This window comes from Stenella coeruleoalba (assembly GCF_951394435.1).
Source record: "Stenella coeruleoalba genome assembly, chromosome: 8".
In the NCBI taxonomy this organism is placed as follows: domain Eukaryota; kingdom Metazoa; phylum Chordata; class Mammalia; order Artiodactyla; family Delphinidae; genus Stenella; species Stenella coeruleoalba.
The window spans coordinates 16015851-16041812 of record NC_137154.1 but is presented as its reverse complement, the minus strand read 5'-3'; the positions used below and the strand labels follow the sequence as shown (position 1 = coordinate 16041812).

Here is a 25962-nt window from a genome sequence, read left to right as displayed (position 1 = left end):
TTTGGGAGACATAGATTTCACCATAAAGCCTTAATTGTTTGAAGATCTGTATGTCACTATTACATTTCAGGCAAGACTAATTTTAGCCAAGTTCACTGAAAATATTTACAGTATTATCTCCAGTAATTTCATCTGATTCCTTTTTAGCACGCTTGCCGCCGGCAAATTATACAGAGTGTATCAAATAACTGCTGTCTGTAGAAGTGGCGAGTGGTTTCGTGATTCCCTCCCTGTTTGTGTGGGTGAGTTCTCTCCATTCTCTCTGTAGCCTGCATCCTCACTGATGTTTTGTTTTTCTCTTTTGCAGATGACATGGTTGGTACTGCCTGGCATGGTAGAAAGGTGAGTCATAAGCTCACACACAAGCACTAGAGCAACAGAGCTCATGGTTATTTATAGGGGAGAATCCTTACTTTGAAAAATTCATTAAAGTGACTAATGAGCTCCTCCATGTCTTAGTGACAGAGTAATGTGCCAGGCGAGTCAAACGGTGGAGCATGAGTCATCTGGTGGTGGAGGCCTTTTCCACTCCATTCCCTTTTTATTTCCCTCTCCAGGGTTGTGTGGTTCCTTTACATCAGGATTTAAAAGTCTGCCTGAGTCACCATCACTAACTCAATTGCCTGCTGTTCTGAGGGGGCGATGGAGTTGCTAGGATATTCCCGGGAATACCTTCCTAAAGCTTTATGCTCTCAGAGCCCAAATCAGTGGACTTTCATGCAGCGAGACCCCATCCATCCTCTGGTGTTTTCTGTTCTTACTGGGAGAATGGATGTATGAGGGACTTGGGCATGTTAGAAAGTGATTATAAGATGTCAGCCCCCACCCTTGCCCTTGGAGGAAGAGGCTGTGTCCTCTAGCCCCAGCTGTGTTCCAGTTTGAATGGGGTTCCACTAGGATATGCTAGATGTCTTCATTTTTATTGAGAAATGTGTTGCTAAGTCCTTACATTTGAAATAGCGTGAAGTGTCAGATGGTAATTAAGCTCTGTTCCTCCCTTAGAGAAGCCTGAGTGATGGCTAAGCTTTCCAAGAAAACCTGTTGCAAAGAGCTGGGCTTGCTTGGTCATTTGCTAAATTTAGGGCTTCACAGTCATCCTTCCTCTGCAAAATAGCTTTGAGTTTGGAAGAGATCCGAAGGAGTCACAGCTTTGCAAAGGGGAGACCCAGGGACCCTACTTCTGTGAAGAAACCTCCATGAGCAGCTTTAGGCAGGGTTTACAGCTCATGTTCGTTGATTCCATGTTATGTGCCAGGTGTTGGATGAGAACTTGATATTTGTTTGCTCATTTAACTCCGATAGCCTCCCACCGTCCTACAAATGAGGAGACTGAGGTTAGGAATCCATTTTGTTTGGCAGCTACTTTGTAGCAAGGCTCTTTCTTTGTAATGCATTTTACATGTGGTTTTGTATATTTTAATTGCTTTATTTTAGTAAAATTCCCCTTTAAAACCTTTAAACTACTTACTGATGGCTACAGTGGGAGTGTGCCCCTGATGGTCAGATATGGAAGTGATGGTGGTCAAACCAGACCAGAATCCTAGAAGATTACAGAGAATTAGGGCAGACAGCGTAGAACTCAAGAGGGATGAAGTTTGGGTCATCATCTTAATTCTAGTTTGGATATCTGCAAGTGACACAGTATTAATTCAGATTAGTACATTCCATCCATTAAAGAAGAAATTTATATACCACAGAGGTACTATAAAAGGAATTTTTAAGTGTGTTGGTAAAAATCATATCAAAAGAGATACTGGTTATGACCAGGAAGAATTAGATTCAAAGAGTCAGAGAATTTCAGTACTTAAAATTAATTGAGACCAACCCCCCCATTTGACATAAAAAGTGATATCCAAAGAAACTGAGTGCCATGAGGCTACATAATTAGTTAGTAAATGATACAGACACAAGGTGCTCACATCTCTCTCTGTAGACCTAGCAGCCACGATCACAGTTGTATCTGGAGCCTTAGATAAAGACAAAGAATGCAAAGGAAAGGATCCATCTGTTTCAACAGGCATTCACTGAGTAAAGTTTATCACAGAAGATGAATTGGATCCTTGCCTTTAAGAAATCAAATTGATTTTACACGGGGGTTGCGAAATGATCTGGTGGAAGGCCATCATAGGCTAGGTATTGAAACTGATGTCACAGGGATGATTGTGGCACCTGCTAAGAACTAGTCAGAAATGTAAGTGGGTTTTATAAATCGGTGCTTTTGGTTAGGAGAAGGAACAGCTATGTCTGCTTGAGTTAAAGGAGTTACTTCTTATATTAGTCAAGGCAGGCTAACTGCTATAACAGACCACCCCAGAATCTCAGTGGCTTAACACTCTAAAGGTTGATTTTCCCCTCACGTCACAGTCTGGTGTGGATCAGCGATCGGGGCTCTGCTCTACCCAGTCATCCAGGGATCTCAGGCTCCTTCCATCTGGGGTGAAGGTGGTCCACTCTTCTCTTGGGCCTTGTGGTTCTCTGCAGAAACATCTGCATGCAGCCAGCAGATGAGGGAAGAGAGAGGAAGGATGATTTTATGGGTGGTTTCATGGGCCAGGCCTAAAAGTGGTGTCCCTCACTTCTGCCCTCATCCCATTGTCTAGAACTCAGTCACAGGCTACAGCTAACTGCAAGGGAGGCCAGAAATGTCATTAGCTGTGTGCCCAAGAAGAAAGAAAGACTCTGAGTTCACAGATCACCTGAAAGCATTCTTACTTACGTATTACAAGTGATTTGTTTATAGCCTGCCCTTTACACCATCCCCAAATGGCATAACTCTGGTTGGTTACCATACGTAGGTTTCATATCTCCATTGAGGAACAGCAGGGTTCTTTGTTGTTGTGGGTTTTTTACCCTTTCACTGATTCTACTTCTGATGTATGCGATTTTCCAAACTCTCTAGAACTATAGCCTAGGGCCAGCTGACTATCACTAAACAAGTCTCTATAATCAAACTAAGGTATTATTATCATACAAGTAAAAAGTACATAATTACGTTATAGAGGAAACTTACTCTTTCCACTTCCCTGGAATTATAAACATTTTGTACAGCTGGAGCCAGGAGGTGGTTGCCATAACAACCATGGAAAAGCTAAAAATAGCCCCTTTCATACTGTATTGCTTAAGGTGGAATTATGACATGTTATGGTGTTTTAGGGCAGGCAGTTCTCTTTCATGTGGGAAATGTTTGCAAACTTTCTTCCACAAAGCAATATTTGTATAATGTATTTGGATCGCTGGTTCTAATTATATATCTGACCTCCGTGATCCAGGATTCTTTTCTGACATGGAACCCTGTTTTGATATGTTTCTCAGTCTTTTTGAGAATCTGTTAGAGAACTGTCTGTACCAATTTCTGTGTTATGTTTAAGCTTAAAAAAAAAAAAGTAATGACCCTCCAAGAGCACACTTATATGCTCCCTGATAAGAAGCGAAAATATGAAGAATTGGGATGTAGTGTTTTGTACAATCTCCCTTGTCTGCAGTCACACTCTGTATCAAGTAAGCAGTCCACATTAGGACCGACCCTGTGTTCCATTGCTTCACAGCAGCATTTACGCCTCCCCGTCTTCCCCCCCTCACCTGCAGTGTGGAGCAGTGATGAGAGGGTCCCAAGGAAGGCAGAAATCAGTGACTTACTTCATGGAAGACCTGTCACTTCCTCTATGACAGTAGTATTTTTGTAAGAGCTGTGCACAAGGATACTACAACAGTCTGATAGAATAGTGGGGCATGTAAGGAAGAAAAGAGGCTTGGGAATTTTTTTTATCCGAGTGATCATTAAGGAGAGTTTTCTAATTGGGGATTTCACAGGACAGAGGGAAGTCTAGAAAGCATAGCTGTAGGAGGCTATAAATATAAGGTACTGAATTTTATAGGGTTTTGTGTGTTTAATGTCTCGCTGGTGGGAGGGCTAGTCATTGAAGAGAATAATTTTGGATGAAAAGGTACTTCCTTATCTGCAGTGGTTTCTGCTTTGTTTTTTTGCAGTATTTTAATTCTAGTAGATCCTCAATAACTTACACCACTGAGACACCATCGTGTGGCTGTTAGCAAATAAGCAACCTGATGAATTAAGAATGTTGTATCACAGAAAATATTACTTGACTTGTTTATTTGGATATTTGTCATAGCAAACTAGAAATGTGCTGAAATATGAGAATCATGAGTCTTCATTATGGAACTTCAGCAAATATTCTCAATGTACCTTCCTGTCTTAGAATTGTTCCCCAAGTCCCCAGAAAATGAGAGATTAACCAGGGTTTGGTTTTATGTTTGTTTCTGTGTGCAATTAAGCGCAGCCCATTTTGTCCTTCTGCTTCATATAACAGAGTTGTCATGAGTCTGGCTGTGCCATGGAAACTGGTTTGACGTCACTAATTCTGCTTAGATGGGGGATTAGCGCTAGACAAAGTAGTTGATTTTAAAGGCGAGTCCTTTGTGCCTCGTGGTCCCAAATGTTCATCTCCATCTCTATGTAAAGAATAGATACTGTATACAGTACAGGGATTGAGACAGCTCCACAAGTGTGTTATTTGTGATTCAGACAAAACTAAGTCGAATATCATTATCCTTGGAGAGAGGGAGAGAGACTTTTATGCTGTCGTGTGTGTGGGGGGAAGGCTTTTGGGAGACAAACCTTCTTCGTAGCACAGTGTTTTTGTGGAAGGGGTGTTTTCTCTGCTGTTACTTTGGTGCAGTGATAAATGCTGTCCTTTCAGCGTTTACTTAGATCTAGTGCCTTCTCGCTTTATACTTCGTTGGTGCTGGATTTGCTTCCATGCATTTTAGAGTGCAAATATGGTGTTTTGAATAAAGTACCTTCCAATTCTGACTTTTCACTAACTCAAACTAACTCTACCCGCTAGAAATTTTAAATGAGGGTAGAATATTTAAGAAGCAAAAATCTCACTTGCCTCAAGGAGTAAACAAAGCACATGCTTGCATAATTGTAGCAGATTTGACTGTTGGTCTGTATCAGTTTTGCAACCAGGAACAAGGTTTTTATTATCTTTAAATAAATTTTCCTGTATTGAAATCATTGCTTTGGTGAGTGAAGTTTTAGGAATCAATTTTGGTGAGGTCAAGATTTAATTTTTAAAATGTTTTTGATAACGTTTAAACTTCAATTTTGGAAGACTTTTAAATTGTATTTCATTTGTGTGGAAGGAAATAAAGAATGTAAGATTTTTGTTCAAGGGCACATGCAGCCACCTCAGCCAATTTGAGTATCATCCAGCCCATAATCCCGCTGATAAAACCAGCAGTGTGGTAGGTTACGGTGAGAAACAGCATCTTCTACAACTACTTCAAGTTGGCTTTTCTTCACTTGCTGTGAATGAGTGAGGACATAGCAATTCCTGGTTACATGAGAAAACATTAAAATAAAGCACTACCTAAACCTACAAGGATGCTTGGGGCTCAGGATGGGGTGCAACTTGTCAGGATTTGGGGTTACTTCTCAGAAAGCATATTGTATTGCAGAAGATACAATAGCTTTCTTAGCTTCTACTTGATTGGGATCTGCCCTTAGCTTAAAGGTGACACATTCCAGTATATCATAAATATATTTCACTTTCTCTTTCTCTTTTTTAATAGATTTATCGAGATATATTTCACATATCATAAAATCTACTTATTTAAAGCATATAATTTGATGGTTTCTAGTATATTCACAGAGTGTATCATCACCATGATCTAATTTGAGAACATTTTTAACACCCTATAAAAGATAAAGATATTTTACGGGACTTCCCTGGTGGCGCAGTGGTTAAGAATCTGCCTGTCAATGCAGGGGACATGGGTTTGAGCCCTGGTCCGGGAAGATCCCACATGCCTCAGAGCAACTAAGCCCGTGTGCCACAACTACTGAGCCTGTGCTCTAGAGCCTGCGAGTCACAACTACTGAGCCCACGTGCCACAACTACTGAAGCCCATGGGCCTAGAGCCCGTGCTCTGCAACAAGAGAAGCCACCACAATGAGAAGCCCATGCATCACAACGAAGAGTAGCCCCCGCTCACCGCAATTAGAGAAAGCCCATGCACAGCAAGGAAGACCCAACACAGCCAAAATAAATAAATTAAAAAAAAAAGATATTTTAAATATCATAAATTAATACTGTATTAAAAGTCTCAGTAACCAAGGTGGTTTTTAACCCATTTCGATCAAAGGAATGTCTCACAAATATAGATAAAATGAAATTACTAGATACTCATTGCTAATTCACCAGTTTTTACCTTAGAGTTATTGGGTTCTAACTCCTGATAGGCATTCTTACTCTCTTAATATTTAAAAAGAAAAGCCTTTTTTGTCTGTGTGAGAGAGGCAAGCAAAAACTACAAGAATGGTGTAATTAATACATTGACTAAATATTTCCAACTTTCTTCAAAACCGTAATATTACAATTTAAAATTTGAGATTTGATTTCTATGTCCGACGTGTTAATGGATTTCGCCACTTAGGAAAGTGTATATAACTATTACTAATAAGGACTTCAGTTCAAAAACAGAAACAAAAAACAACAGCTCGTTTTCAGTGACTCATTAAGCGGAGGGTCCAGACTTCATTTGATGGTTGAAGTGGCATCTCGCCTAGAGGCTGGCAGATGGACTGGGTGACCTTTGGGAATTATTTCTTTTCAGATTTCTGTCTAAAATAACTTAGATGCCATTTAGTCATGTTTCTTTTATTATTTTGTATAAGAGCAGTCTGTATCGTCCTTTTTAAAAAATACTTAAAAATTAGGCCTTAGGAAGTAAATTCAGACCAAGAATAATGAGAAACTAAATTGAAGGAAAGGAACCTCATCTAGAACGCAGGAGGCAGGTGGGGCAGATTGCAGTAGCTGAATAAGGGGACCAACCCCCTGAGAAGAATGGATTTGAGGGGGAAAAGCTGGCTGTTAATTCTGTCTAAAATTCCTAAAACCCTAACCTCACACTTTACGCAAGCCATATACGACTGCTGACAACTTGTGTGTTTTTACAGCATTGCTTTCCTCAAACTAATTTTCATTTATCTGTAGACTGAGTAATTCCTGGTAACTTTCTGAGTTTGAACTTTCATTAGTCGCTAAAAGTTACAGTAGAAATTGAGCTTTGCCTCTTGGCAAAAGAATATGGTTTGATGAACTATAGAGTCGCATGATTTTAGAGTCAACTCTACATTTAGTGCCTGAAAGCAGGACATAACCATTCATTCGTGTAAGTACCTGTTACATGCTCAGGACCGTGCAGAGTATTTTGAGGAAAAGTGTAAGATAAGGGCTCTGAGGTCTAGAAGCTTATGGTTTTTTTGAGGGAGAAGAATGTTTATACTCATAGAATGATTAAATATGACAGCATGGATAGTATGTGGTGATATGCCAAATTAAAGGCATACAAGGAGTATGAGTGTTTTTAAGAGTAAGAATTCTTGGTGCTATGGCCAGAGAAGACCTCAGAGAATAGAAATCAACTGGAGGAGACTGAAGATCTAATCTGGTCATGCCCCTGATTACTAAGACTGAGAAATGAGCTAATTGCAAAGAAGAGCTATTTTTATTTGATTGAGTTATGCCTCTTTCACTGACCAAGCATGTCACGTGCTGATGAAAGGCAAGGAGAGATGTGTGTTAGAAAAACAGCCAGGATATTCTGTTTCAAATAATTAGATATCTAGATCTGTAATTTATAAACAATTGTATATATGATTTCATTCTGTTTACTTGCATCTTCCTTTTTAGATCTAAAGGGGCAATTCTGAACATCTCCTCTGCCAGTGGCATGTACCCAGTTCCACTGTTGACCTTGTACTCTGCAACTAAGGTGAACAATTTTTTAGTAAATTGTGTCAGAAGAAGAATAACGAATACTTTTCAGTCTGAGAAATGGGCATGGAACTTTCTTGAAGTTCTAGCCTTAGCAGTTTTCAAATGGACAGAGAAGAAAAGGAAAATAGCCAACACTAGTTTCAGAGGAGCCAGAGCTGGAGATACACTGACTGGTATCAACTTTACAGATGAGGCACCAAGATCTCAGATCTGCAGATGCTTTTTTTCTCCCAGTAGTTTACTGGTTTTAAAATTGGTATTTGTACTTCCCAACAGGGAGCTGGTCTGGGCCAGTTAGCTCAGCTGATCAGAACATAACATAAATGAGTCTAAGAATGGGGATTTGATTCATGAATGACTCAGCATACAGCTTAAGTGCCATGTCCGCAGAGCTTAGAAGGATCGCAGCTAGTCAGCACATAGATACACAGTATGCACAAGATAGATGGGGGAGTGTGAGTTTTTGCCACATTCTTCAAAGTTCACAGATATTTATTGCCACTCCTGGAGTGAGACAAGAATTTTCCAGACCTCTCTGTAAGATGCCATAATTTTATACCACATCACCATTCCCCTCTTCACGTTACTACTAGGACAGTAATTTAGAACGCATTTTGTACTGCCTGCAGGTCAATAGCATCATTTTCAAATATGTTGTTGAAGCATAGGATACATCTCTGAAATAAAAATGACCATTGGGACGCTGAAATTAAACAAGCTTTTAGGGGAAAATGAACAAAATAAAATGCACAATAAGAACTTGCAATATGACAGGAAAGGAAAAGAGCAAAACGCCTGCCCTCTTTTTCACTTTGTCCCCTGGAAAAACTTAAAGTGACTACGCACTGTATTTTGAAAAAGCCTGGCTCTGCCCACCCCCCAGCCCTGCAATCTGCTTGCTTTCTATATATCTGAAACATGCAGTAGGCATGTTTAAAATGAACACCATGTTTCTTGAAGTGACTGGTGAACTTCAACTTCTTCTTGCCTGTTCTGCTCCACGGACACAAGACTGTCACAAACTAGGACCTTAGTAGAGTCATCATTGATACTTTGCATTTCAAGCCTGAGGTTGAGTCCACCTTTGTAAAAAAATGGCACATTATATTTTACAAATAGATTTAAAGTCGTTCTATTGGAAGAAGATGGGCTGTCACGTTCACCTCTACACTTCTTGGATCTTGCCATCCCAAAGGACCAAGAGGACACTTGCTCTTTTCTTCTCTTTACTGACAACAAAATCCCCTTAGACCAGACTTGAACAGAATTCATACTGTGTTTCTGTTTGAATGGCAAGTGGGGAGGAGGAATGCATCCTTTGTTATATAATAAGACGTTCCTTCTCGGAAAGTCATTTTCTGAAAAAAGAAAAGATAAGAGCCTTTTCCAGTTAAATCAGAATTTGATCTGGATATTATATTTGGTAAGAGAACACTTAATTTAGTGGCAGATAAAGAAAACTTGAGGTTTTGAAGGTTTTTTTTTAAGGTCTCTTCTGCATTTGAAATGAAAAGAATGATTAGAAACTATAGTGTTAAATGGTTAGTTGATTATTTTTGTTTCCATGGCTACAGATCAGGCAGATTGATGTAATATGTGTGTTTGTGTTCTCACTCCCACCCCCTCCCAGGCTTTTGTAGATTTCTTCTCTAGATGCCTCCATGAAGAATATAAGAGCAAGGGCATCTTTGTGCAGGTGAGTGGAGTTTGTTTCAGTTAAGTATCCCTGTTTTTGTGTGGTTTCCACAGCAACTGTTGCTGTCTTGGCAACGAAAGAAAATCACATTCCTAAGTAAGTGAATGTGACGTTAGCACACCATTAAAGACATGGTTTCTTTTCCTTTATGCACTTAAGTCTAGATTTTAAACAATTTACTAGAATTTTTAAGTGGTAATACCTAAAGTAGAACTATGCAGCATAAACAGTTGGTGCATAATAATTGTAAGTTCTTATGATCTTATTTTGAGAGAATTAGACTGTCAATATCTCTCAGCTGCCAGGTATGCAAGGAGTGCCATGACTATTCCAAAGCCTCTGTCTAATAATCACAGGAGAGGAGAGAGCTGAATAAAACTGAGTTTTACTAGCACGAGGATGACTGCATACAACAGGATGATATAGGTGTGGTAGTGATCTTTTACTTTTTTTTAATTGTGGTAAAATATACATCACCGAAAACACCATTTAAATCACTTTTAAGTATGCAGTTCAGTGGCATTAAGTACATTGACATTGTTGTGCACCCATTACTACCTTACATCTCCAGGACTTTTTTCATCCTCCAAAACTGAAACTCTATTCATTAAACAATAACTTTCCATTTCCCCTCCCCCCAGCCCCTGACAACCACATTCTACTTTCTGTCTCTGAATTTGACCACACTAGGTACTTCATGTGAGTGGAATCCTACAGTATTTGTCTTTTTGTGACTGGCTTATTTCACTTAGCATAATGTCTTCAAGCTTCATGCATGTTATAGGATGTGTCCGAATTTCCTTCATAATCCCGTTGCGTGTATATACCACATTGTGTTTATGCATTCATCTGTCGATGGACATTTGGGAGGCTTCCACCACTTGGCTGCTGTGAATAATGCTGCTATGAACTTGGGTGTACACCTATCTTTTTGAGACCCTGCTTTCAGTTCTTTTGGATATGTACCCAGAAATGGAATTGCTGGATCATATGATAATTCTTTTTGTTTGTTTTGAAGAATCGCCTTACTGTTTTCCATAGTAGCTGCCCTATTTTACGTTCCTACCAGCAATGCGTAAGGGTTCCAATTTCTTCACATCCTCAGCGATACTCGTTATTTTCTTTTTGTTTGTTTGTGTTTTATAGTAGCCATCGTTATGAGTGTGAAGTGGTATCACATTGTGGTTTTGATTTGGATTTGCATTTCCTCAGTGATTAGTGAGGTTGAGCATCTTTTCAAGTGTTTACTGGCCATTTGGCTATCTTCTTTGGAGAAATGTCTATTGAAGTTCTTTGCCCATTTTTTCATTGGGTTGCTTGCTTTTTATTTTTGAATTGTAGGAGTTCTTGATATAGTCTAGATATTAACCCTTTATTAGGTATATGATTTGCAAATATTTTCTCCCTCTTCGTGGGTTACCTTTTCACTCTATGGATAGTGTCCTTTGATGCTCAAAAGTTTTAAATTTTGATGTAGTCCAATTTATCTATTTTTTGTTTTTGTTGCCTGTGCTTTTGGTGTCATATCCCAGAAATCATTGCCAAATCAAATGCCATCAGGCTTTTCCCCTGTTTTAAAAAAAAATTTTATTGAAGTATAGTTGATTGTCCCCCCATGTTTTCTTTCAAGAGTTTTATAGTTTTAGCTCTTACATTTAGGCCTTTGATCCATTTGACTTAATTTTTATAGAGACCTTTGATTTTATTATGTAGCTAACAGATACAATGCTGTGAAACTACAGTACAAAATACAAGAGGAGGCAAATGTAGAGGTTTTTATGGGTGTCAGTCTCAAATCAGTTGTTGCTCAACACAAAGAAATAATGGTTCACAGTATTTCCATGATTAGGCACATTTTTTAACAATGTCTTGGGAGAGGTTGCAATTCTTACCCCTTTCCTGCTCCTGTCCACGACCTGCCCCCACCTCATCACACATCCAGTGTTCATTATGGCTTTTAATTCTGTGAGCCTAGTATTTTCCTTTTTGCACCCCGAAGCCTCAAATGATCAATCATAATAATAATAGGTAATATTTGAGGGGATACTTTTCAGGAACAATGCTGAGCACTTCATATGTATCCATGTATTTCATTGCATCTCATAATGATCTTGTAAGATGGTGTTGATCATCATCATCTTTAAGTTTATGGAAGTTGGGGTTCAGAGAGGTTAAGCCACTTGCTCATGTTGAACTGGACTCAAGTCCAGGTCTGTTTGGCACCAAAGCCTTTGTTCTTAACCACTGGGCTACTTGCTCCAGGCCTTCAGGACAGCACTGAAGACTTATTGGATCTATCTGCTTAGGCAGCCACGAACCAGAAGGTGCTGGGCTGCTTAGTTCCACTTCCTCCCTTATATCTTTAGGGTAAACGTTTCCTCGTCTTCCAGGGTCCGTTTAGAGCCTGCTTCCCCTTACCTGAGGTCTCCCCCAAGGGATCCTTCAATGTCATAGCCCTTTGGTGTCACTCCGATTTGCAGCTCCACATAAATATAGGGTACCCTGGGGGGGACAGGGTTTTCAAGAATCTTGAATTTTATACGGAGCTACCATACGCTCCCTTTTCCCACTTCCTTGACACCAGTCACTTTAATGCTAATAGTTTGAACCTGCTACGTAGCATGTGTTATATTTTGGTAACAGGAAATCGGTAAAGCACTCGGGAGGTCAGGCATCGTGTGCCACACAATGTGCCATTTTCTCATTCTGATGAATCTATTATATTCACGCTATTAACTTAACAATTTTTAAACACTACTGAGAGCAAGCAGGAATCTTAAAGGTCCATTGTGGGTGACCCAGAGTCAGTGTGACCAGAAGCTGCAAGTGTTTCAGTGACAAAGGGAGTCTTAGGCCTTGTGAGTATAGATGATCAATTTCTCAAATTCCGTGAACAGATAAGACTGTTTCGTCTCTCACTTTCAGGTCTGGTTTCCCTCAAAGATCTTTTCTGCATATGGTCTGCCTATTGATCTGCTGTGACTAACAGCTACTACAAAAGCACATTAGCATTTGTTTTCTGAAATATTTTACTTTGACAAATTTTTATTTTTTCCTAATAATGAATTACAAATGATGTAATTTCATTGATCATTCTCTTCCTTCATAGGAATTCATTCATGGTTTAAACTTAGAATGAATTTGGTGAAAAAACAAAAACTGAAATGTTTGTGAGGAAAAATACAGTTGTTATTTCTGTGTGAACACATCAAACTCTGAAGTAGAAGAGAATCTCATATTAATTCTGACCAAAGGGATTAAAGAAAAAAAAATCTGGTCTAAATGAAGCTCAGTTAAAAAATTATTGGTTTTTCTCTGGTGGTATGTTGTGTCTGCACGTTTTTTTGGACTAGGAGTATTTATCAGCTAGTTTTCCCTTCCACTCCATCCCACATACTGTTTCCTGGGTGATCTTATTAAAAACAAGTCAGATGACGTTGCTTTCCTTCAGTGTCCTCCAGTGGCCACCCGTCATGTTGAGGATTGAATTCAGACCCCACGAGGCCATTGCCTCTTGCCATTCCATCACGCCACCCTGCGTTCCGACCAGAGCGGACACTGTAGTGTCCAGTGCGTGCTCTGCCCTCTGCGGTGCCCCTGATTGGCTCCTCTGCTGGCACGCCTTTGCCCCCACTCCTCTGCAAGTCTCCTCTCCACATCTCCTCCCTGCCCCATTCGCACCGGAGCCTGCAGCCCCTGCCCGTCTTTCAGGGCTTCAGCCTCATTTCACCTGCCCTGGGAAACCTTATCTTGGCCGCTGGGCCCTTGTGGTTACACCTTCCCTTCTGCTCTCTTACTCCTTATTATATACCTCTGCCTGATACTCTCTGGCCCAGGACTCCCCCCACTCCAGTGTATTCTTGAGAACAGGCTTTTTATCGTGTTTGTCTCTGTGTTGCTAATGGCACGTGTAATGTGGGGCATACCAGAGACCTGCCATTTGCTGGCATCACAGAGGACCCTGGCTATGCATGGCCATGCTTGGTGGTACACAGTCCTCTGTTTTTAAGGCTTTTGAGCTTCTTCTGTGGCTCCCATATGCCTCTGGTCTTGAATTTTCAAACTCTATATCTAGAGGGTTTCCAAGCTAATGCTATGATGCCAAAATTCAGTTTCTTCTAATCTTTGGAAGGCAGGTGCTCTTTTTAGGTCTGCCTCCATGTGAAGATGCAACAGATTGCTCTTTTGGGAGAGGAAGAGGGTATGGTTTTCAAATCCCAGCTCGTTTTATATTAATTCCTTGTTAATATTTTTTTCTTTGCTTTTTTTCTCTCCCCATCTTTCCCTCAACTTCTTTCCTGTAATTTTTTAAGAGCATTTAAAATTTTCTTCATGAATTCAGATTTGCTAATATATAAGCATTTCCTGGAAACACAAATAAATAGTAGTAACAACATGTGATATAAACGTCCTAGAGGTGAATTTTGACTCTGTTGATGTTTGAATAGAGGATAAGAAGTACATTCTTGTAAATCTTATGGAAAGTGTGCTCTGTTGGTGAGAATGATCTGTTCTCATTCTTACCCTATAACTAAAACCCAATCAAAATTATGCCTCTTTCAAAGGGCCAAATCCAAAGTGCTCTGACTGGCTAGTTGGTGGGCCCCATTACCAGGCTCTGTCTCTTAATACTAAGCAAGTAAGAAATAGCTGAAACTAAGATGACATCCTAAAACTATACTCCTTGAACTCTTATTCTGTAAAACTTTCACAGGCCACCTTGTTTCTTTTAAACTTTTTATTTGGAAATAATTTCAAATCTATAGAAATCTTGTAAAAATAAGAATAGTACAAAGTACACCCCAGTACTCTTTACACAGATTCACTTATTGTTAACATTTTACTCCATTTGTTTTATCATTGGGAAGTGAGTTGCATATATCATGTTTCTTTACCTCCAAATCCTTTGGCGTGTATTTCCAAAGAATAAGGATATCCTTATAAATAATCACAATATAGTTGCCAACTTTAGAATTAACATTGATGTAGTATTTTCATCTAACCTACCATCTGTATTCTAATTTCTGACCTCATAGTATTCTTTTTTTTTTTTGGCCACACTGCACGGGTTGTGGGATCTCAGTTCCCTGACCAGGGATTGAACCCGGCCCACAGCAGTGAAAGCCCAGAATCCTAACCACTAGCCCACCAGGGAACTCCCCCTCATAGTATTCTTTATAGCATTTTTTACCCTCCTGTAAAGAATTCAGTCTAGGACCAGGTATTATATAGTTCTCCTGTCTCTTTAGTTTCCTTTAATCTGGGATACATCCATAGCCTTTCTTTGTCTTTTATGACATTAACATTTTTGAAGAGGACAGTACTCCTCTGCTCTTTTTAATCACACATTTCTCACTTGGGGTTTCTCTGATGCTTCCTCATGGTTAGATTCAGGTTATGCTTCCCTGGCCAAAATGACATATGTGACATCGTGTCCTTCTCAGGGCATCACATCCAGAGACACATGATATCCATCTGCCCCTTATTGCTGATGTTGATTTCGACCCCTCAGTCAAGGGGTTACCCAGTTTCTCTGCTGTAGCGTTACTGTTTTTTTCCCTTGCGCTAATAAGCAGTCTGTGGGGAGACACTTTGAAAACCATGCAGATGTCCTGCCCCCTCTCACAGTTTCCCCTAGATTTAGCATCCAGCAATGAATGACTCTTCACAAACCTGCCTTATGAAGAGCTTTTTGATGCTAAAGAGTTCATGAAGCCCTGGGTATTTACCCATTTCAAAGTAAGAAGTCTTAGCTCCCTCAGTCCAGGCTGTGGTTTTATGCAGACCACATTGATTACTGGTGTGCTTAGAGGTGGTGAGGAAAGGGTGCTGAGCCTAGTCAGCAGACCAGGGTTTTAGTTCTGGTGTCACCCCTCCGTGGTCTAACCCACAGAAAGCTGCTTCATTACCTTGAGACCCGGCCTCCCCCTCTAGCACGTGGGGACACGTGATAATGCATATATAAATAAAACATGGGAAGCTCTGAAACATGAGCATGAAGGAAGGAAAGAAACTTGCATTTATTGACGATCTACAATATGCCCCATGTCTTCACCTATTTTCTTATCTCATTTAAGATAGATGTTAACCTAGTCCCATTTTACAGACAGAAAGCCAAGAATCAATAGGAATCATGTAACTTGCCTAAGGTCAGTGAGTGCCTGCCACTGGCCAGCTCTTCAGCCAGGCAGGGAGGAAACAAGTAAGACATGGTTCTGACCTCAGGGCACCCACACAGGGAGCCAGATATTTAAACACATTACGTCGACAAGGGATAGTAAGTCCCAAACCAGAGGTGTATATTTTGTTCCACGTTTCTTCAGTCAAGAAATACTGAGCGGGGACTACTAGGGAGGTGGGGATGCAATAGCAAAAAGACAGACGAAGTCCCTGCTGTGGCAGAGTTTATATTTAGTGGGAAGGAGACAGACAATAGCAAGCGAACGAACACATGAATGTGATTATTTTACATAGTGATCCGCTCTATGAAGGACCTAAAGGAGGCTGCTGTGTTGGGTAATGTGGGGAGGTATGGGGAATTTAGCCATCTGGATTGACCGTGAGGGTTTGAATAACGCCATGATCTGTGCTCTTTCTGCCGTGCCCTCCTGCCTCTCCCCGGGATGTTACTCTGCACCATGGTTTTCTTCCTTGGAGCTGCGAAGCCAGGTCTCTGGAAGTGCTGTCAACAAGGAGATCATTTGCTAACTGAAACCATCGCATGAGGTTTAGTTTGCCTGACCTTTTACCAGAGGAAAGGTGAGGACACAGGTGGAGACCCCCCACCCCCAGACCCAGAGAAGGCGGGTGTAGGTTTCAGCCGGTCTGGCCTGAAAACGAAGGGGGCTTCTCACTCTTAGCACAAAGATTACAAAAGAATATTTACCATAATGGAGAAATTCTTTGGGCCCCATTCTCTTAAAGTCCTATCTTCCAGTGCTTTGTTGCTTTTTGGTGATGAGAGTTGGTGGTTTTGCTAATTCGGTTAAAAATGTAGTTTTTAGTCAGAATAAATTTAGAAAACAAATCAGACAAATTGAGATGAGGGAGCAAACAAAATTCCAGTTTATTTTGTTAATGAAAGAAGATATTTCTCGTTTGTATTTTGTTAAAACATTTTATCGCTTAGAGTAATCATACAGATCTACTGGGCTTCAAAGAGCTAGATAGCTAAACACAGAAAAATTCGCATCGGGACTGAAAACATAAGTCCTCATCCATCTTTCTTGTTAATTGCCAAGGACAATAAAAGAAGGTAATGGCCTGTGTCTTTAGTGCAAATGGAGTCTAAATACAGAGAACTATAAAGCAACAGAAAGATTCTCACAGGAAATATTCATACCTAGTCAACTGCACCAACTTTGAGAAATGGCTGAAGAATAGTAAAATTAGTCCTGTTGGGATCATTGGACCCAGACCGCTTCCAACTAGGTGAACCCTCATTTTTGTCAGTGATAATGGCTTTTTTCCTTGGCCTTTTACAGCAGTGTTATACCACAGGAGCTAAAAACCTAAGATGTCCTTTAGTCCTTCAAACCACATTAAATCTGTATCCAGAAAGGACTCAGATACCCAGCTGGTTACCACAGTCATTTTCTATAGAAAATGGTGTTCTTACCCCTCTTACAGGATATAAAAACTCAGCCAAGTTTTTTCTTTCTAAATCCATTCTGAAAATTATAAATATTAGAAAACTTAGAAGAGAATTCTAATACATACCAGAGTTTAAATCTCACACTCTTTAACTGACAATTTTTTTTTCAATCCTCATAGTAATAGAATAGGGAAGATGCTATATCCCCCAAGGAAGAAAATAAAGCTCAGTATTTTGCTCACGATCTCACGACTAGTAAGTGGTCAAGTGGAATTTGAATCCAAGTCTGTGATTTCAAAGCTGAAGTTTTCTCCCCACCCCCCGTATCCAGCTTATTCTTTCTCTTACACAGCAGATTCAGTCCATCAGGGAATCTCACTGACTGTAGTTGACCCTTTAAACACATCCACTGTCTGACCGCTTCTCATGACTGCCACCGTGATCTCTTGCCCTGGACCTTTTGCAGCATCTTCCTATGTGGCCTCCCTACTCCCACCTTGATAATAGCCCCACCCCCACCCCCCCACCCCAGTCTGTGATCTCTTTAAAGCATAATCCAGGTCATCTTACTCCTCTGCTGAAAACTCTCCTGTGGCTTTTCAACTCTTTCAGAGTAAAACCAAGAGTTCTTGTGACCCACCGTGTTCTGACTGCAGATGTTCCACATTAGCGTGTGCCCCCCTACACACACCCCGCTATTTCTCTGGCCTCCTTGCAGTACTCAAACCCTCTGAGCACACTCACACCTCAGGCCCTTTGCACTTGCTCTTCTTTCAGTCTAAGGCTCTTTATCCAGGTATCTTTTTGGCTTGCTCTCTCCCTTCATTGAGATCTTTGCTTATATGTGACCATATCACATACATGTCACCGTTATCCCAGAGGCCTTTCTTGATCACCTGCAGGAACAGCCTCCATCACCTCCACCCTTTACTCAGGTTTATTTTTCTTCTTCCTTTTCATCATCACCTGCCAATATTGTAGACGTTCTTTTAACCATTTGTTTGTAGGCTATGTGCACCAGCCCCCCTTTCCCCCCACTAAAATGTAAGCTCAGTAAGATCAGGGACTTTGTCCTTGTCCATAACTGTATTCCGAGTGCCTAAAACAGTGTTCTAGTAGGCGCTCAGGAAAGTCTTGTTAAATACACGCTGTTTTGTGAGCTAACACTGTTTTCCCTTTTGTCCTTTGAATGTTAACATACGAATTCCACATATGTGGAGGCAGGTCATTTGTAAGATTATCAGCCAGCCAGTGTTGATCAAGGATTCTTTTGTGTAGAGCACAACATTTTACCTCCTTCATTTTGGGCTTAGGTGCTAAGGTTTATACCTAATGTTACTGTGGGGCCTTTGCTCATTGCCATGTTATCAGGGATCTCTGTCCCATCAGAATGATTCCTTTTTCCTAACATTTTCTAGTAAGGCCAAGGGTTTCTACCAATGAGATAATCAAGGGCCCTTTTGTGGAAATGCTCATCTTGTGGTCTGCAAGTGAAATAATACAAACTCCAAAACTAGGCTCTATGCATACAGTTATTCAGATCCTGAAATGGAGGATGAATATACAGACTGAAGGAGAAAAGATTCCCTGAAGTGCTTCATAGGAGCCTCAGCCTCTGCCTTAAGAATATGTGCTGACTTCACTGGTGAACTTAGTGCTCAGAAAAGGCAGATTATACCCCGTCTTGAGAATTCCGTGTTGTGTAAATAGACTGGAGCCTGGCGTTCTCTGGACCCGTGTTTCCCAAAGCATGGGTGTGAGTTGTCCTGGTCATTTTTAAATTTGAGAAGGCATACTTAGTACACAGATGACAGCATGAAGGATGTGCTGCTACATGAAGTTAGAAGGTTCAGTGTTTGATTCTTGAATATCTGCCATGCAGCCCTGGGCATCCATCTTTCTCTTGTTCTGTGACATTAAGTTGTAATAACCTTCTTGTTCCTGAATCGAGGCCCCCTAAACTGTTCCCTAAAGACCAGATACCTCAGCAAGCTACTCAGTGGGTGAGAAAAAAAGATACCAAGTTTGTTTTCAGGGATCTTTTCAATAGGCTGAGCAAGGACAAAAAAGCTTTGTTTTATGGGCTGGTTAATTATTTTCAGTTTGGGATTCTAAGTGCAAAGACCAGGGCACTTGCCTGCATGGGCAGCTGTCAAGGTTCACGCTGTTTCCGAGCTGGCAATATTTATAGTGGCAAATTGTTGAGCATAAGAAACTTTTAAAAATTTGTTCTGCCCAAAATACTCCCTATGAAAGTATGGGTATCTTCTTAACCTGTTCACTGTAATGTTTCCCTGCGTAGACCAGAAAAGTGGATTCATTATCATTTATTGGATTTTTGTTTAACTGTTTAATGATGTACCTAGATGACATTTTGACATATAAGATAAAGATATTTCTTTAAAAAAAAAGATATTTCTTTATTTTTACATAACTTGAAATTCTCCTTCTTTTAAAATTCTGAGTAACTAAGACCTGTAAACTAAGACTTTGTTTAGACAGATAACCTTGCTTAAGCTCTAGACTATCTAAAATTGTGGTTTAAACTCTCATGCTACATTGTCAACTTCCTCCTGTCATTAATTTTGTGGGCAGCAGCAGTAGAAAGGGACCCCAGTACTATATTCAGTGCTGTCCATAATGAAGTGTTCTGTTGCTAATTCATTCAGTAGATCGTCTTAGCACTCCTACTACATGCTAGGCAATGGCAGTGGCTAAGCATTGGCAATATAATGGTGAATAAGACTGTGTCGTCACAGAGCTTATGCTCTAGAAATCGATACTGTCGGTGATTGGATCTCGTTTTCTGTACTTAAGTTTAGCCTTCCTTCTGCCACTGCTTCACACATTTCCACTGTTTGAACCGTGCTGGCTGAACTACTGCCGTTCCATGAGAACATCCTGGTCTGTCTCCTTTTCTTTGCCCCTGCTGTTCCCATTACAAAATGTTCTTCCCTTATGTGTTTACCTGGCAAATTCCTCCACATTATTAAGACTTAGCTCAAAAGTTATTTCATCTCTGAATCCTTTCCATCCTCTGCTAGGCCATGTTAACTGCTTTGATTTTAAACCACTGTAGAAATAAATACCCTTTCCAGAATAGAATGTACATGCGTCTGTTGTCCCCACCTCAAGAGCCAGGACCTTCTCGACTAGCTGGATGGTTTAGCTGAATGATGAGTTTGTTAACTTGTGGCACCATCAAGTGGTTCAGCCAAGCAGTGCGACTTCATTCTTCTGCAAATCAGAACAGTCTGATTTGTGCCACATAGAGAGGGAGGGGGGATTAGAATACCTAATTATGTAATTGGAAGGTATAATGAGTGGACCACCTTTATGTTGAGAAGCTCAATACTGTACAGTACTCTTGGCAGGCTTGTGATCAATATATGGGAAGGTTTTTGTTTTTGTTTTAATCTTTATTTTTTTTTGTAGCCAGGAAACCTGGGTCATAGAGGTGTGATGGGGTTTGCTTACGGCCCTTCACTGCTGGAGTCAGAGTATATGCAAACACTCTCTTTGCTTTGTTTGCTGCTCAGCTTGAACAAACTTTTCTTTCCCTACCCATTGGCAGAGCCTCATGAGCTCTGCATTTCATGTTGTACGTTAGTCTGGGATCTCTCTTTGGTTTGTGCTCTCATATACTGGATCCTTGCAGCAACGTGGGTTTAAAAATAAAGACCTGCTGGACAAAAAAAAAAAAAAAAGAATTGCTTTTTAAGTGAGGAATAACTGTAGAGTAATAATTCCAATACACAAATTCTCAAAACCAAAAGTCACCTAATCAAAGTTGGCCCAGGTATTGAAGTACTTTGGGGAAGTTACTTTACTTAGTGGGTTTGTGGCTGCAAGGACTAAGAAGGAGAAAGTTGGAGAGTAACAGTGGTTAGGCCCTTGGGTTCATGGTTCTAACAGGTGGGCTAAAGTTTCAGCTCACCTGTTAAGGAGGGTGACTCATACTTGGGAATGGGAAAAATACAAAATAAAACAAAAGAGATATGGGAACTCCCCAGCTCTTGGCAGGAAGAAAATCTATAGTTTGGAGTACATCTCAATTTTATTTCTGCCTTTAGTAATGAAGTTTTTGATTTTGACCACCATGTGTTGAAACAGATCCTCTTCCTTAATAGAAGTTTCATTGTAATTTATACCCCTTCCTTTCATACATGTCAGATAAACAGAATACATTCACTCCTTGGTGTACAACCATGCCCAAGTAATTTCAAACTACAGAAGGAACCGCTTGTGTCATGACTCGGGAGTCGTTGTAATAGGGTTTCCTTGCATTCTGTGTTGAAGCATATCCAAAATATAGCAAGCATAAGAAATAAAGAAACAGCTCCCCTAACCTAAAAGGTAGTGTCCAGCTTTGCATCCCACACCACTTCTGTGAAGCGTCTGTTAGTTACCCAGGCTGTTTCCATACTGTTATCCCGTCTCCCCCCAACAAAGAAAAAAGAAAAGAGTGGTGGTCCTATCTTATCAATAGCAAAGTTTATAAAACTCAGAAGCAGAATGGTAAGAAACTAGGGAAGAAAAGTGGTAGCCGAAAGCTAACATGAAATGTTTATTTTAGAGGGACCAAAACTGATAGAACAAGCTTAATAACCATAAAGTATGGAGGAAATTATTATTATCTCTTTAGGGGCATAAAATGTCAAAAATCTCCTATGTGGTGGTTCTGTAACTATATTGTTTAGTCAGAGTAGAAAGCACCCACCCCAAATCTCTGCTCTCTAGATTTGTTTAATGCCTTCTTTTTAAAGACTCAAAAAGGTATGTTTCTGCTTATCTTTAATACTTTCTCTAGTCTCAAACTCTGTTGTATTGACAGACTGTATTTTTTTGCGGTATGCGAGGCTCTCACTGTTGTGGCCTCTCCCGTTGCGGAGCACAGGCTCCGGACGTGCAGGTCCAGCGGCCATGGCTCACGGGCCCAGCCGCTCCGCGGCTTGTGGGATCTTCCTGGACCGGGACACGAACCCATGTCGCCTGCGTCGGCAGGCAGACTCTCAACCACTGCGCCACCAGGGAAGCCCGACAGATTGTTTTTATACAACTTGTTTTATGCTATCGTTTGTTCTATCAAGGTAGCTTTTAGATAGCTGCTTCTCTTTTTCTTCTCTCTCTCTAAAGATACAAACTTCAGAGTTTTTCAGAATGTTTCTGCCACTAAGAGCAATCAAACATCAGTGTGAATTGAGTTTGTGGCCTTCCTAATCAGTGGCATGTTTTTTTTGGGGGGGTATGTTGCCATTCTAGAGTGTCCTGCCCTACTTTGTAGCTACGAAACTGGCTAAAATTCGAAAGCCAACTTTGGATAAGCCCTCTTCAGAGACGTTTGTGAAGTCTGCCATTAAAACTGTCGGCGTGCAATCCCGAACCAACGGATACCTGATCCATTCTCTTATGGTATGTAGATTTTTAAATTCCAAATCAGTACTTCCGTTTGGGGTTTTCTTTCCCATCGAGTCACAAAATAGTATGTGGTATATTAGCATATATACATTGTCTAGACTTACTAGCAAGGCATCTGTTTTCAACTGTACACCCAAGAACTCTAAAATCTACCTATAAATAAAACAACAATATAGTAAAACATAAGATCATATGTTTCAATTGAGTTCAAATTGTAAGCCTTAATTGCATATCTCCCCATTTCTTTCCCTAGGCCTCAGTGATCTCAAGCCTGCCTTCCTGGTTGTATTTTAAATTGACCATGAATTTAGGCAACTCCACCCGGGCTCGCTATCTGAAGAAAATTAAGAAGAACTAAGCATTGGTAACTGTGTTGAGTAACTTGACCAGATGTTCCAGCCTAGGCATGTTTGCTGCAAGGGGCCCACCATCTCCAAATCTTCAGTTGTCATGTTAATTAACAGTTACTGATAAAGCTAAATGTCATAATTGAGAGGAAAGCAGAGTTGCTTTCAGGAGTTCCTGACATATATTCTGGATGCTACCAGGAGTTATTTTGAAATGTAACATAAATGCCCCTATCAAATAGATACAGAACTAACATTAGCAAGAACTGCTTACTAGGAAGGAACACAATTATAACAAATCACTGAATGATAGAGTCAGATGTAAGGCTTAAGAGTTTCATCTGGTCCAAAATGCCAATGATGATTATGCTTGTATTTTCTCTGAAACATACTTTAAAAAGTAACGGCCAGCTATCCTTTTTTGTTTTGAACACTTTGAGGGAGTGGGGGTTAATTGATTTACTTATGGGAGGATACACTGCAATTTGCATAGCACTCTGTAAGGTTTTCTAAAAGTATGTCTTGGTTTGTACATTTATACGGAACTTTCCTTTCTCAAGGGTAGCTAATGACGTAAAAATAATGATGAAACACAGAGTTATTTTTGACACATGCCCACTAAAATATGCTTTCCTCTAATACGTATGCCTTCTCAGTTTAAATGTATGTAAATACTGAATGCTATATGGTATGATTTATAAAGGTAAATGGGCCAAAATGTACATTGATGGGCAGCTCCATCAGTGCCACTAAAACTCTGACCCAGCAAGGTGGCCTGCTTGGACCCCAGCTTCTTTGTTTCTGCACTGCACCAATACTGCTCACATATGTGACACCAGGCTACTCTTAGAACAATGATGATATAGAGTAGTGGCATTATACTTTTAAATAGGTACCCTATAGATATTGATACAATTAGTTTTAATAAAAGATGTTATAACCATGGTGTTGATTGAAAATATATTCCTTTGGTGCTTGAAATTAAGCCCATTTTTGCACTGGTTTAATATAAATTAAGACTTACTTTTATTCTGCTACATAACTTGTTTGGGGAACTTGCTAAGAAATTAATTCAGTGTTGTGAAACATGCAACACAGAAGGTAGGTCTTTACCTAGGCTATGGTTCCCAGGATCTGAGATTTAAGTATCAGGAAATCTGCAGATAAATAAATAAAATTTTTAATTGGGGTATTTAAGTGTTTCTAGCTTTTAAACTTGCCAGCTAAGGACATAAAACAAAAACAGAAAAACCCAAATTACCATCTGCTATTGGCATTATTATATAAAAGAAAAGACATTTTAGCATCCCCAAAATAGGAAGAACATAATCTCAGAATAAAGAATAAATTTAGCTTTACGAAAAACACATTGCCTTTCTCTCTCTGTCATTTTGTTGTAGAAATGGTGAAATCACAATGACCTGGGCAATATATTATTTGCTTTCACACATTTGTTGGTTAATTGTTGTGGTGGTGGTTTTTGCTGGACAGTTGGTAGAGAGGGGGAGGGATTGGTTTGCAAGTATACAAAATACTTCGCCTTTTATCCCGTCTAGAAAATAGCTGTAATCTGGCTAGGAAATCCCTTAGCAAGCTCAAAACTTCTGAGCTGTGGCTTTGACTGCTTCAGCTCAGCAAGTATCCTCTTGTATTCAACACTCAAGGTTGAAGATGATAACATGAAAATCTATGTTTCCAGGCACATGAAAGAAAAATTATACTAAAAGAGAAACCAATGTTCTCAAAAACCTTCAAAATTGTGAAGCATAATTTTTAGACTTAACTTTATATTGACTTGATTTTATAGTCTGATGTGTGCTAGATATGGTTTGAACTCAAAGAGCAGAGTAGAAGATTAGTATTGATGATTACTGTAGAATCAGCTCTCCTCACAGCATAGAAAACTGGGTTTTAATTTATTGTTCTTTCATTGTCCTTTCAGTACAATAGCATGGGGGAGGGAGGCCAGGAGAGGAATTGCCCTGCACACAGAATGATGTGTGCCATTTTGATTTGTCCTTATGTCAGGCCCATGTGCACTGGCAATAAATAAAGATGATATTGGTCTCCATTTCCTCAAATGTGGTCCTGCCCCAAAGAGATGAATTCTGAGTTCTCACTTGATATTTATCGCATCAAAATACAATAGAAGTGAACTTTATATAGAGTGAACATCAATGCCAATACCAGTACGAATGGTGCTGATTCAGTGTAAAAGAGGAGATTTACTGTGATAATAATACCTTATGAGAATGAAATGAGCTTAAGTAGTACTATAATTTCTGAAGTCTATTGATACCAAAAATTACCTGATATTTTGGTGGTCCTGGATTTTGCTACTTTGCTCTGTAGTTTACCAGTATCAAAACAAATGATCAAAGCTTTTTATTTAATATGTTAGAAACTAATTAATTAAATTTTAAGGACTCACTACTTTGTGACATTCCAATATTTTTAGATTAGCATATTTGTTACTCCTGATGCAAAACGTATAAGTATAGACAGAATTAAAATTCCCTTGTGGAAATGTAATTCTTTCTATTGAGATTTATATGGAAACATCTAGAAATGGAACACTGTCTAGCATGAACACAAACTTAATAGATGAAAAAGATTTTAATGTGATAAACAGCATATTACAACTTTGACCACTCTTTTACCTGTGTCACTGAAAAGCAAGCAAAATGGGTACTACAAAAGGTAATCCCAAAAGGATGTAAAGCCAGCTTGTCTTCCCTGTTATAAAAGTTTCTAGATAAACTGTTGTGTGCGTTTACTGAATGCCAACCATGTCCATTTACGCTTCTGGATGCTGGAGAAACTACAGTGAACAAAGTAGATAAAAAATTCTTAACCCCAGTTGAGCTTACACTTGAACAGGATGTGGGGCGGGGGAGGGACCTGGGGAGGGAGCAAATGAGGGACAGGTAATAAACAAAAGGAATAATAATAATATGCTGTGGGGAAAAATGAAACAGGGTAAGTAGGAGGGGGAATCAATGTTTGTTGGGGTAGGGGTGGGAGGCTTGTGACATTAAATAAGGTACTCATGGCAGACCCAGAGAGAGGTGACATTGGAGCCATCTTGAGCAAGACCTT

The 25962-nt window shown here is 39.9% G+C and overlaps 1 protein-coding gene across 1 annotated transcript in view; it reads left to right on the top strand.

Moving 5' to 3' along the window:
- The window catches only part of HSD17B12 (hydroxysteroid 17-beta dehydrogenase 12), a 164446-nt gene extending 138731 nt beyond the window's left edge, over positions 1-25715 (top strand). Inside the window, exons 7-11 of the mRNA XM_079930682.1 lie at positions 308-342; positions 7722-7803; positions 9439-9504; positions 22361-22510; positions 22770-25715. Coding sequence (XP_079786808.1) covers positions 308-342; positions 7722-7803; positions 9439-9504; positions 22361-22510; positions 22770-22874 — 438 coding nt within the window. The 3' untranslated portion in view covers positions 22875-25715. The remainder of the gene's footprint in view (positions 1-307; positions 343-7721; positions 7804-9438; positions 9505-22360; positions 22511-22769) is intronic.
- Positions 25716-25962: the final 247 nt, after the last annotated feature.